Source organism: Chionomys nivalis, chromosome 4 (genome assembly GCF_950005125.1).
Source record: "Chionomys nivalis chromosome 4, mChiNiv1.1, whole genome shotgun sequence".
NCBI classification, from domain to species: Eukaryota; Metazoa; Chordata; class Mammalia; order Rodentia; family Cricetidae; genus Chionomys; species Chionomys nivalis.
Genome location: NC_080089.1, coordinates 105,104,680 through 105,117,034, shown reverse-complemented (window position 1 = coordinate 105,117,034; position 12,355 = coordinate 105,104,680). Strand labels below are relative to the sequence as shown.

Below are 12,355 nucleotides of genomic sequence, written 5' to 3'. Positions count from 1 at the left end.
TAGGATTCTCTGCAGATTAACCCTTGCCTGACTGTCTCAGAGTCTTCCAGTCTACTTCTAAAGCTTTGACTTTAGCATCTTGGTAGGATGCAGCCTTAGAATCCGAGAATCATAAGGATGGATGACCCAGCTTCTCATGCCTTATGCTGGGATTTGGATTTGCAGTTTGCAGCTAGCAGGTTTCACTGCTCCTATTTATTCTTGAATTTTCCTTGTTTCTATTTTGATTCCGGTAATCCAAATTGCAGTTTGGTGTTTCCACGGAAACAATTCAGTGATTGTTTGGTGTGCCGAGATGAACTGCGGGGGAGGGAACTGAATGACGTCAAACATTTTAAAGTTTCTCAGACATGACTAGGGTCAACTGTCACACATCATGATTATCTTTGACCCTGAAAACCTTTAGTTTTACTAAATGCTATGTTCTAGCCTCCTATATTCTCTCCAGCAAATTCCTGAAAAACAGTTCCTCCTGCTGCCCCTCTGAGCAGATAACAGGCAGGAAGGGTTGTTAGGGGCACATTAGTGAGCCAGGGGATGTAAACAGGTGAGAAGGAGGTCTGTGTGTCCACCTGAGTAATCGGTGTCAGAGGCTGGGGCTTGCCTACATTGCCAAACATCTGTTTCTACAGAGGGAAAATATCCCCAATTGAGATTATTTTCACATAAAGCTTTGGCTAAAACAAAGCCAAAGTGTACCTCCCTGACTGGCCAGAGGGAGCCTTGTCCATCTCCTTGAATTGGACCCAGATTCCCAAGGGCTAATTGCCACCATAAACAAAAACAAACCTGTCATTTCAAAGTGTTCCATAGTTAGGGTTCTGCCATCCTCTGTGGCCACCTCCCCTTCAAAGCCCTGCGTGCAGAGACTACACATTGACCAGTGAATTCAACTGGGACTCTGTTCTGTGTCACGGCGCGACGAAGTGTGTAAGGTGGACAGTGGTAGTCCGACAGGATCCGCACAGCCCCAGGGTGGGGTCCTGGGGGGGTTGGGGTGTCTCGGCCAAGCCCGGGGAGAATGAGGATCCGGGAGGGTCGGCCACCCAGCCCTATCGCCCTGCCGCCCTGGGGCAACTATCCTGAAGACTCTAGGAGTCCTGTGTGACCCTAGAGTCCATCCATTCAGCCCTCACAGAGACTGTCACAGCTGGTGACAGATAGGCACCTAGCAACAAATACCCATGATTCATGGACAGAGATGGGCATTTAGAACAAAAACATCTTAGGACTGGGGGTGAAGCTCAGTGAAAAGCACCTGTCTAGTAGGTCTGGGCTCGGGGGTTGATTTGTAGATAACACACACACACACACTGCACACCGTGACTTTTTGTCTGGTATGTCTGGGCTTGGGGGTTGATTTGTAGACACACACACTGCACACCGTGACTTCTTTTTTGTTTCCTTTTTTCTTTTTCTTATTTTTTGGCTTGTTTTTTTTTTTAATTTATTATTATTATTATTATTGGTTTTTTTTTGAGACAGGGTTTCTCTGTGGTTTTGGAGCCTGTCCTGGAACTAGCTCTTGGTCTCGAACTCACAGAGATCCGCCTGCCTCTGCCTCCTGAGTGCTGGGATTAAAGGCATGTGCCACCACCGCCCGGTTTGGTTTGTTTTTTTTAGAGACTGTATTTCTTTGTGCCCTGGCTATCCTGGTCCTTGCTTTATAGACCAGGCTGACCTCGAGTGCTGGGATTAAAGGACTGAACCACCACTGCCTGGCAAAATATAATTTTTTTAGTAGTATCATTATTTTATTTTTTATTCTTTTTATTTATTTTTATATAAATTTTTTTTGTTGTTGTTGTTTTTTGTTTTGTTTTTTTTTTTTTTGTTTTTTGAGACAGGGTTTCTCTGTGGTTTTGGAGCCTGTCCTAGAACTAGCTCTTGTAGACCAGGCTGGTCTCGAACTCACAGAGATCCGCCTGCCTCTGCCTCCCAAGTGCTGGGATTAAAGGCGTGCGCCACCACCGCCCGGCTATATAAATTTTTTTAAATTTAATTTCTGCTGATGCTTCCCTACAATTTTTTTTTTTTTTTGATATTTTGAGACAGAGTTTCTCTGTGTAGACCTGGCTGTCCTGGAACTCACTCTGTAGACAATGCTGGACAAAATTTTGCTTTTACATTAAAAAAAACAATTGATTACATTAAAAAAAATTTTATTTAGGATGGTGCATGCCTTTAATCCCAGCACTCGGGAGGCAGAGGCAGGCAGATCTCTGTGAGTTCGAGACCAGCCTGGTCTACAAGAGCTAGTTCCAGGACAGGCTCCAAAACCACAGAGAAACCCTGTCTCGAAAAAAAAAAAAAAAAACTAAAAAAAATAATTTATTTAATTATATTTTATGCATGAGTGCTCTCTATATACCTGCAGGCCAGAAGAGGTTTTCAGATCCTATCACAGACAGTTGTGAGTTCCCATGTGGTTGCTGGGAACTGAACTCAGGTCCTCTGGAAGAGCAGCCAGTGCTCTTAGTTTTTCAAGACAGGGTTTCTCTGTGTTAACAGCTCTGACTGTCCTGGAACTTGCTTAGTAAACCAGGCTGGCCTCGAACTCACAGAGATCCACCTGCCTCTGCCCCTCGAGTGCTGGGATTAAAGGTGTGCGCCACTACCACCTGGCTCGCAGTTGATTGCATTTTTAAATGTTATATTTTGGAATAACTTTAGATTTACAGAAGACTTCAAATATAGTGAGCATGTGTAAACTCTGTCCTGCTTTTCCAGTGTTGACATGTAACTGATAGATTTGTCAAAGCCAGGAAACTAGTTTCAATACATTAAATACCAGCCTTCATGTAGATCTCACTCATGTGAACGTCCCTTACTCTCAGGCACACAGTCCAGGATTCACATGCTTCTTGGGCACCGTGTCTTCTCCGTACTGCTGGGGAGAGGTTTCGAATCCTTTTCGTGGCCTTGATAATCCTGAAGTTCTACCCAGGGATACTAGAACATCCACCTGTCTGGGTTTGTCTGACATTTTTCTCAAGGTTATAGACTGAAGACTATGGGTTTTGTAAGCATATCACAGGTATCAGATTTGCCTTGAACACTTTATGCCAGTGGTTCTCAACTTTCCTAAGGGTGTGACCCTGTTGTGGTTGTTAGCATTCAGGCAGTATGCTAGCCTGCGTCCTGGGAACCTGGCAGGATGCACTCAGGCAGTTCTCTGGCCTGCTCAGGGTCCTGACATTGTCTGCTGCAGGGCTCCAGCACATGCAACGTTCCCTCATGAAAAGTGACCACCTGCCTCCTGTCCCTCTCTCCTCCCTCCTCCACCTGCTCCTGTCTATAAAACCATTTTGTTGCTACTTCATAACTGTAATTTTGCTACTGTTATAAATCATAATGTAAATATCTGTGTTTTCTGATGGTTTTAGGTGAGCCTGTACAAGGGTCGTCAGACCCACAGGTTGAGAAGCACTGCACTGTGATGTTCTCAAGAATGATTGTAAGCTGCTGGTCCTCTTGCTTCGTCTCCCAAGTGCTGGAATTATAGGCATTAGCCATCACATCTACATCTTACGATTTTTAATTTGAAAGATTTGGGTTTTTATATGTATATATGCCTGTGTGAGTGTATGTCACATGAGTTCAAGAGCAGAGGAAACCAGAAGAGGGTGTTGGATCCCCTGGAACTGGAGGTGTAGCACCCCTGGAAAGGGCAAGTCAAAGACTCACAACCACTGAGGGCTCCAGCCCTCCTTTTCATTTCTTAAGGGCCTAATTACATGAACCAGCTGGCCTCTGAACTGGCCTTCTCCTGCCTTATGCTGCATGCACCACACCTGTCGTCTAACCGCTACTTGGCATTTGATAAGTCTCGGGATTTGTCAGCTCTGCAGTTTTTCTTTCCTTTAGTCTTTGAATAAGAGTAACCAAGTCTAGCTGGACAGTGGTGGTGGCACATGCCCTTAATCCCAGCACTTGGGAGGCAGAGCCAGGTAGATCTCTGTGAGTTTGAGGCCAGCCTGGTCTTCAGAGCAAGTTCCAGGACAGCCAGGGCAACACAGGAAAAAAAAAAAAGTCTAAAATCAAAAGAGTAACCAAGTCTAGTTCATTCTTGAGGATGATGATGGTAAGAGAAAAAGGCAGAAATTAAGTTCCACCTCTGCATCTGTGGGGTTTGCGGGTGCACACCTTGTGAGACAGAGGCAGGCTGATCATTGTGAGTTAGAAGCCAGCCTGGTCTACATAGGGAGTTCTACGACAGCCAGGAATATATACCCTCTCTCTCGAAGTAAAACAAAAACAAAGTCCAGGGGCTGGAGAGATGGCTCAGAGGTGAAGAGCACTGACTGCTCTTCCAGAGGTCCTGAGTTCAATTCCCAGCAACCACATGATGGCTCACAACCATCTGTAATGAGATCTGGCGCCCTCTTCTGGTGTGTGGGAAGCAGAATGTTGTACACATAATAAATAAATAAATTTAAAAAAAAAACAAAAACAAAGTCCACTTCACATACAGTTAAGCAATATGCTTGCTTGAGAAATATTTTATGAACATGAATCTCAAGTAGGCTGACCTCTCTAGAACAACCTGAGTAGAGGCAGCCAAGGATGCTATGAACATTCCAAGTCAGGCTGTGTTTATTGAATTTCTCCCTCCTGCAGAGATTAAATGGCAGTTAGTCAAGAAGAGCCACTGGCTAGATGTCCTTTTCTCTTGCCTCAGGCAGGCAACACCAGTGGCCATCCTTGGTGGAAACCAGTGAACACTCATCTCCGGGTATTTGACAAGGTGGCCAGGTGACCGTACGAATGCCACTGAGGAGTGACATGTTGCCTTTATTGCTACACCAGTCGAGTACCACTGAGCCAAATCCCAAGACTAAAATAGCTGTTAAAATAATGGAATGAAGCCGGGCGGTGGTGGCGCACGCCTTTAATCCCAGCACTTGGGAGGCAGAGGCAGGCGGATCTCTGTGAGTTCAAGACCAGCCTGGTCTACAGAGCTAGTTCCAGGACAGGCTCCAAAACCACAGAGAAACCCTGTCTCGAAAAACCAAAAAAAAAAAAAAAATAATGGAATGATACACTGAGTCATCTTGCTTGCTACTGTGCTTCTTCCTTTTTGCTATGCTGACCTCAGGAGGGCAATGCACAGGATGCACTCAGGTAGTGCCCTGGCCTGTCTTCCTGGCCTCCTTCGGGCCTTCTCTGTCTTGGCTCAGCATGGTCTCTGCTGTAGAACGTCTCATGGTGGGATGATGTGGTTCAGGTGTGAACCTGTGCTGACTGTCCCTTTCCTGCCCCCTCAGTTGGGGTCCATGTGTCTGTGGAGGATACATAGGTCCTAAAGGAGACAGTCTGGAATCCTGCACAGAGGCAGTCTGGGGAGGATAGGGATAGGAAAATAAAGGTGGTAAACCAAGACATGAAGAAAGCCTGGATGCAGGAAACAGAGTTCCTGTGTGCAAAGTGTGTGAGGGGAGCGGAGGGCCCAAGCCAAACTCGAGTGTGAGCCTGGCTCTTCTGAATCGAGTTTACCTGTGGTGGACTAGTCCCAGGTGGCAAATCCATTCTGGTTACAGTACCCATCTTTTCCAGGAATATGGAGAAAGAGCAAAGGCACAACCTACCAAAGGCATTGTATATATTGAACACCAATCAAAAACACACTTTAAAAAATGTCAAGTCAAAAAAAAAACTCCAAACATTTCAAAATAACAGAATATTAAAGCCAGACTCAACTCACAATGGGATTCAGCAGGAGTTACAGTATGTGGTGATTCAGGCTCTGCCAACCCCTTGTCAAGAGTCAGGACTTGCTGCTGCTAACCTTACTCTATTTGGTATTTAAAAGAGGTCATCAAGTTGTAATCCTCCTCCAAGTCCAGAACAGTCTCAACAATATTCTGGTCATCAAAAGCCTGCTTGAGGCTCCCAGGGTCAGCATCCAAAGACTTCCGAGGGCTCTCATCCACAAGCAGGGCCCAGGCCTCCTCCTTAAGGGGTGAATCTTGGCAGCGTCCACACACACGGTTCAATTCGTTTTCAAATTCTAGTTTTCCAGCCAGTTCTTCAATAGTTCGGATACTTGTATGGTCTTAAAACAATAACAAAACAACATTCAGCTTTATAGTTCAATTTAGAAGATTCTGAAAATAGCCAGGCAGTAGTGGCACACACCTTTGATCCCAGCACTCAGGAGGCAGAGACAGATGGATCTCTGTGAGTTCTAGGCCAGCCTGGTCTACAGAATGAGTTCCAGGACAGCCAGTGCTATTACACAAAGATACCCTGTTGTGGTGATATCTTGTTTGCACAAATAAAGCTTGCCTAAAGATCAAAGGGCATAGCTAGCCTCTAGTTAACCACAGAGGTCTGGAGTCTATAGACAGGAAGTGATATGGCTGGGCAGGGAGAGGAAATGATATAGTGGGTGAAGACAGGAGCTCAGTCTCTTTTTGGCTGGGAAGCTGAGTAGATAAGGTGGCCATGGTTTTGCTCCTTTGTCTCTCTGATCTTTTATATTTCCCTCTATGTGACTCGGACTTTTATTATTAATACCTATTAGAACTCATGCTACATACGGGTGCCCAACATGAGGCCAGGCAGTAGTGGCACATGCTTTTTATCCCAGCACTCAAGAAGGTAGAGGCAGGTGGATCTCTGTGAGTTCTAGACCAGCCTGATCTACAGAGTTAGTTCCAGGACAGCCAGAGCTACACAGAGAAACCCTATCTCAGAAAAAAAAAGTTTCTGAGAACATTTCATACTTAAGTTAAAAAGCACAAAACTAATGTATGTAACTCATGAAAGAATCATTGTCTAGTCTGATACCTTACTACCACAAGCTAGCAAGCAAACAGACACACAAACCATAAATGGGTAAGCATCTCAGGGGCTATACAGAACTAGACGTTCCTGTCACAGCACACACAAGTGAGCCACCAGTCCTGATTATGTGCGCATTCTCAAGCATAGTATAAATGGAATATGCCTGCTTGTTCCAGCTCTCAGAACTCGCTGACCTGTGGGGGTGATGAGTATGAAAAGCAGGGTCTGCGGGTAGTCAGGAGGAGACAGGTACTGGGAGGTCCCGGGAAACAATGGACAGAGGCAGCAATGACTTCAACTTATCTCCTGGGGCTAGCAGAGGACAGTCAGTCATCCAAAATTACAGAAAGGTTTTGGGGCCCAATGCAAGCACCATCCCTCATTAGATCTCCCTTGAGTCCTTTCTAATCTGGGGATTCTTCCACGTCCACAGTTTCTGGCAATGCCTGCAGCTATGTGTCCCCTAACCAGGAGATGCTGGTTCACTGCAATGAGTCATTTAGGAATAGGACACAGTTCAGAGAACATACAGATATAGAATGTATGTAGGATAAACGTCTAATTGCTGGGTGTGCTGGTGCATGCTTATCATCCAGTACTCAGAAGAGTCAAGCAGGAGGATTACAAATTTGAGATCAGCCTGGCCTATCCAGCCAGAGTCTGTCTGAAAAAGAAAAAGCTTGGTGTAGCCCTAGGGAGTCTCAAAAACAAAACAAAAATAACAAAAATGGGATGGGTGGGGTAGGGGCTGCAAAAGATGGCTCAGTTATTAAGAGGACTTTCTGTTCGTGTAGAAGAAAGACACATTTAGTTCTTGGCACCTACGTGGAGGCTCACAACTCTGGAATTCCAGTTCCAGGAAATCCCAACACCTCTTCTGGCCTCTATTCACAAAGCACTCACACATATGGTCCCCAAATATACCTGCAGGCAAACACTCAATCTTCAAACTGTGCCTAGATTAATAAAAAAAAAAAAAGAAATTTTAAAAAAATTTAAAAGAAAAATGGGGCTGGGTGGTGGTGGCACACTTTTTTAATCCCAGCACTTGGAAGGCAGAGGCAGGCGGATCACTGTGAGTCCGAGGCCAGCCTGGTTTACAGAGCAAGTTCAAGGACAGGATCCAAAGCTACACAGAGAAACCCTTTCTCTAAAACCAAAACAAAAAAAAAAAAAAAAAGAAAAAGAAAAAAAAATGGAGCTTGAGAGATGCCTCAGCAGTTAAGAGCATTTAACTGCTTTTGCAAAGGGCCCAGATTTAGTTACAGGCATCCATGCCTGGTGGCTCATAGCCTCCTGTAATGTAATTCTAGCCCCAGAGGGAGGCAACACCTTTGGCCTCTGAGGTCACGCACACTCAAGATACACACAGACATATACGTAATTAAAAATAATAAAAGTGTTTGATAAAGGTAAACTGTCTAATAAAACATATAGTACTATGTTAAGTGGTTATTTCTAGGGAGACAGATCTTATTCTTTGCGACAGTGTCTCACTCTGCAGTCTAGGTTGGCCTCAAATTCATACATATCTGCATGCCTCTGCCTTCCAAGTGCCGCGATTAAAGGCAGGTGTCACCCCACTCAGCTACAAGAAAGATTTCTTCCATCACTGCATTTCCCACCGGGTAGACTATTTGTCCTCTCTTCCTCCTTGGGCCTGTACCCCACTTCCTTCATCTCTGCACTAAGGTCTGAAGGCTGTTCTCTGTTCCTTCAGGGGGCCCAGATTATAAGACACTTAGGTAATGATCTTATTGACCTGTGACCTCACTAGGTTACCTGTTCATTGAAGAAAGGGGCAGTATTGATGATTTCACGGTTCTCTACTGAGTCTGCTTTGGGCAAACTAAATTTCCAAACAAGATGTGTGGCCTCCTGGCCTATGTGAGGGACCGAGCAAAGAGTGGCCCAGCTTTCTACTTACCAATCATATCCAGCAGGTCCTTTGTGACCTCTTGGCTAGAACTGCTCAGCAGCATATTTGAGTCATCCTTCCTGCAGTCCAGATGGGTGCGGGTGGGGGAAGAAGATGGGGAATTAGATATTCTTTCAGGAAAATACTGAAAAACTTCAGATAAGCCGGGCGGTAGTGGTCCATGCCTTTAATCCCAGTACTCGGGAAGCAGAGGCAGGCAGATCTCTGTGAGTTCAAGACCAGCCTGGTCTACAAGAGCTAGTTCCAGGACAGGGTCCAAAGCTACAGAGAAAACCTGTCTCAAAAAGAAAAAAAAAGGGGGGGCTGGAGAGATGGCTCAGAGGTTAAGAGCATTGCCTGCTCTTCCAAAGGTCCCGAGTTCAATTCCCGGCAACCACATGGTGGCTCACAACCATCTGTAATGAGGTCTGGTGCCCTCTTCTGGCCTGCAGACATACAAGCAGAATATTGTATACATAATAAATAAATAAGAAAAACTTGAGATAATCTAAAATGCAACTGATTTGGTGTTTGTCTAATTTTGTTTTGTTTTTAAGATTTATTATGTAGCTGGGCGGTGGTGGCGCATGCCTTCAATCCCAGCACTCGGGAGGCAGAGGCAGGCGGATCTCTGTGAGTTCGAGACCAGCCTGGTCTAAAAAGGGAGTTCCAGGACAGGCTCCAAAGCTACAGAGAAACCCTGTCTCAAAAAACCAAAAAAAAAAAAAAAAAATTATGTATAATGTTCCTCCTGCATGTATGCCTACATGCCAGAAGAGGGCACCAGATCTTATAGATGGTTGTGAGCTGTCATATGGTCACTGGGAATTGAACTCAGGATCTGAGCCATCTTTCTTTTTTTGGGTTTTTTGTTGTTGTTGTTTTTTTTTTTGTTTTTCGAGAATGGGACAGTTTGTAGCTACTTAGTGGCTGTAAAGGAGACAATCAAAAGGTATTTTTGGTTTGGTTTGGTTTAGTTTTTGAGACAGGGTTCCTCTGTGCAGTCCAGGTTACCCTGGAACTTGCTCTGTAGACCATGGTGGCCTCGAACTCAGATACCTGCTTGCTGAGATTAAAGGTGTACTCCACCACAGCCTGGCTGAAACACAGACACAGATAAAGCCAGGAAGCAGGGCCACGTCATGGATCTAAGTGTGGGCAAAGGAAGGTAAAGGCCACTGCCCTGGCTACGAACATGGAAGATGGTATGTGGTATTTTTGTTTTTGCAGTTTAGAGTGTTTGTATTTAAATCAGATCACTCAGGACTGGTAGCTCATGTCTATAATTCCTGCACTTGGGACTTAAGACTCAGAGATCCGAGTTCAAAGTTACCCTCAGCTACACAGGAGCTTAAAGCCATATGGTCTACATTAGTTTTTTTTTTTTAAAAAAAAAAAGCAAAACTAGGCTGGCAGAATGACACAGCAATGCAAATGCAAGCGTGACAACTTGAGTTGGATCCCTGAACCCACAGAGGAGAGAATCAACTCCTGAAGGTTTCTCTTTGATTTCCATAGACATTCTATGTCATGCCTATGTCTACACTCCATCCACACACACATATACATACTAATAAAAATATAAAATGAGAAAAAGTGGGCGGTTGGAGATGGCTCGTCGGCTGAGAGCAGTGGCTGCTGTTCCAATCGCACAGCACCTACACGGCAGCTCACAACTTTCAGTCCCTCTAGCTGCTGGGGAGGCAATGCCACAGCCTTTGGCCTCTGTAGGCAAAACATCGACACATACAAAATACAAATTAGGAAAACCCTCCATTGCTAAGGCTCGTTGATAAGCGGTAGAATGTTTGCCTTAGCATGTATAAGACCTCTGGTTCAATCCTCAACAACCACCCACACATTTAAAAATAATTAAATTTTTTTGATTGCCCTCTAGGTACCATAGTTTCCATGCCTGGATAGCTAGAGTTTTCAGCCCAAGTATATATATATATATATATATATATATATATATATATATATATATATATATATATATATATATATATATAGCTTTGTTTTTCAAGACAGGGTTTCTCTGTAGCTTTGGTGCCTGTCCCGGAACTAGCTCTTGTAGACCAGGCTGGCCTCGAACTCCCAGAGATCCTCCTGCCTCTGCCTCCCGAGTGCTGGGATTAAAGATGTGCAATACCACCGCCCGGCTTCAGCCCAAATATATACAACAAAACGTAACTGTCTGTTGGGGTCAGATTCTAAAAACTGTGTATCAATTTCCTGTACATTCTTGGTACTCCCAAGAGAAGGCTAGCTTAATAACAAATCAGACCTTTTTTTTTTTTTAAAGAAACGGTTCTCCCTAATTGATGCTATTAAGCAATCAAATTAAAATCACCTTAAACTTTCTTTTCTCCAGTTTTCCCCATCTCCTGCAGCTCTCCAAAACTGTTTTTCACGTGCCAAAATGGAAGAGTGCATCAAGACATTTTCCTTGCTGGTCAGAGGTTTTCTTTTAGGGTATAAAGGAAGGGGCTTTGCATTAACTGGGACATGGTGTGGTGCAAAGACAGGGTTCTCATTCTCAGGAGTACATGAGGCTACCAGCGCAGCGCAGGGGGTAGCAGAGGGGCAAGCTGCCAGTGGGTTTCGGCAGAACAGCCTGTGCACGGGCAGAGAGGCGAGCGATGGGGCGTCCAGCCTCTGTGGGCCTGTGCACTCCTGGGAATGCCTGACTCCTTCAAAGGCTCGGTCTATGGCTGCAGTCAGCTCCTTTCTGCATCTTCGTAGTTTCTCAGACATTTCCCTAAAAGCGACCATGCCTTTTATTATTTAATAATCGAAATGCACAGAGCAACGCGGTAATGATGCTATACAAGAGGCTGAGATTCTACCCGGATTTCAAGTTTGATTTACGCTTACACCACATCATCCTTCTTTTCCTCTGAGAGGGGATTATTGCCCACCATTCTCAGAACCCCAGATCGCAGGGAAAGGCCCGATACAACCCGCTTAACCCCCATGAGCTTCCTTAGCTGGTTGCCGCTGGGCCTTTCCCACCGCCGCCCCCCACTGCGACCCAGTTGTCTGGGTCCCCAAACTATGGCCAATCTAGGCCGGAAGGGGCCCCTACTGCGTCCTCACCCAGCCGTGGCCGCACAAGAGTGCCCAACGGACACTGCGCTCACGTGCCAAGACGCGACTCCCAACCCCCCACGTACTAGGTAAAAGGTCGGTCAAAACTCACATGACCACAAGGGGCAACAAAGGCCTCGAGAAGTGACCTATTAGCAGGTGAAGAGTAAGGTGTAGCGCCATCGGGATAAGGAAAACATTCCAGTCCGGAGATATCTGTTACTGAAAACTTTTTTTTTCCGGGGGTGGGGGGTGGGGGATCGGGGTGGCGCGGGGTTGTTTCCAAGATGGTTTCCCTGGCTGTCTAGGAATTTGCTCCGTGGACCAGGCTGGCCTTTAATTCAGATTCACCTGCCTCTGCCTCCCAGGGCTGGGCTTAAAAGGCATGGTCACGGTTGCCCTGCTGGAAACAGTATTTTCTTAAACCACATTTAAGTGTTTTGAAGACCTGGCAAACAATCATAGTGTTTCTCTGAAGCCAACATGGAGAAACAATGCCACACACTGCACCCAATTTTATGAATGGACTTATTTTAAGAGAGTGTTAAAGTTCCACAT

General features: G+C 45.3%; 1 protein-coding gene across 1 annotated transcript; it reads right to left on the bottom strand.

Annotated features, from left to right (window-relative positions):
- Positions 1-5,694: 5,694 nt before the first annotated feature.
- C4H3orf62 (chromosome 4 C3orf62 homolog) lies at positions 5,695-12,331 on the bottom strand. The gene is made up of 3 exons (XM_057767129.1): positions 11,061-12,331; positions 8,717-8,787; positions 5,695-6,055 (listed from the first exon to the last, which is right to left on the bottom strand). The coding sequence occupies exons 1-3, from the start codon at positions 11,480-11,482 to the stop codon at positions 5,790-5,792; spliced, it is 759 nt and encodes a 252-aa protein (XP_057623112.1). The 5' UTR covers positions 11,483-12,331; the 3' UTR covers positions 5,695-5,789.
- Positions 12,332-12,355: the final 24 nt, after the last annotated feature.

Coding starts and splice junctions, on each gene's coding strand:
- C4H3orf62 (XM_057767129.1), bottom strand. CDS start 11,482: ATGGTCGCTTTTAGGGAAATGTCTGAGAAACTACGAAGATGCAGAAAG. Junction 8,788..11,060: donor TGGAGAAAAGAAAGTTTAAG/GTGATTTTAATT, acceptor TCTGGACTGCAG/GAAGGATGACTCAAATATGC. Junction 6,056..8,716: donor GGACCTGCTGGATATGATTG/GTAAGTAGAAAG, acceptor TATTGTTTTAAG/ACCATACAAGTATCCGAACT.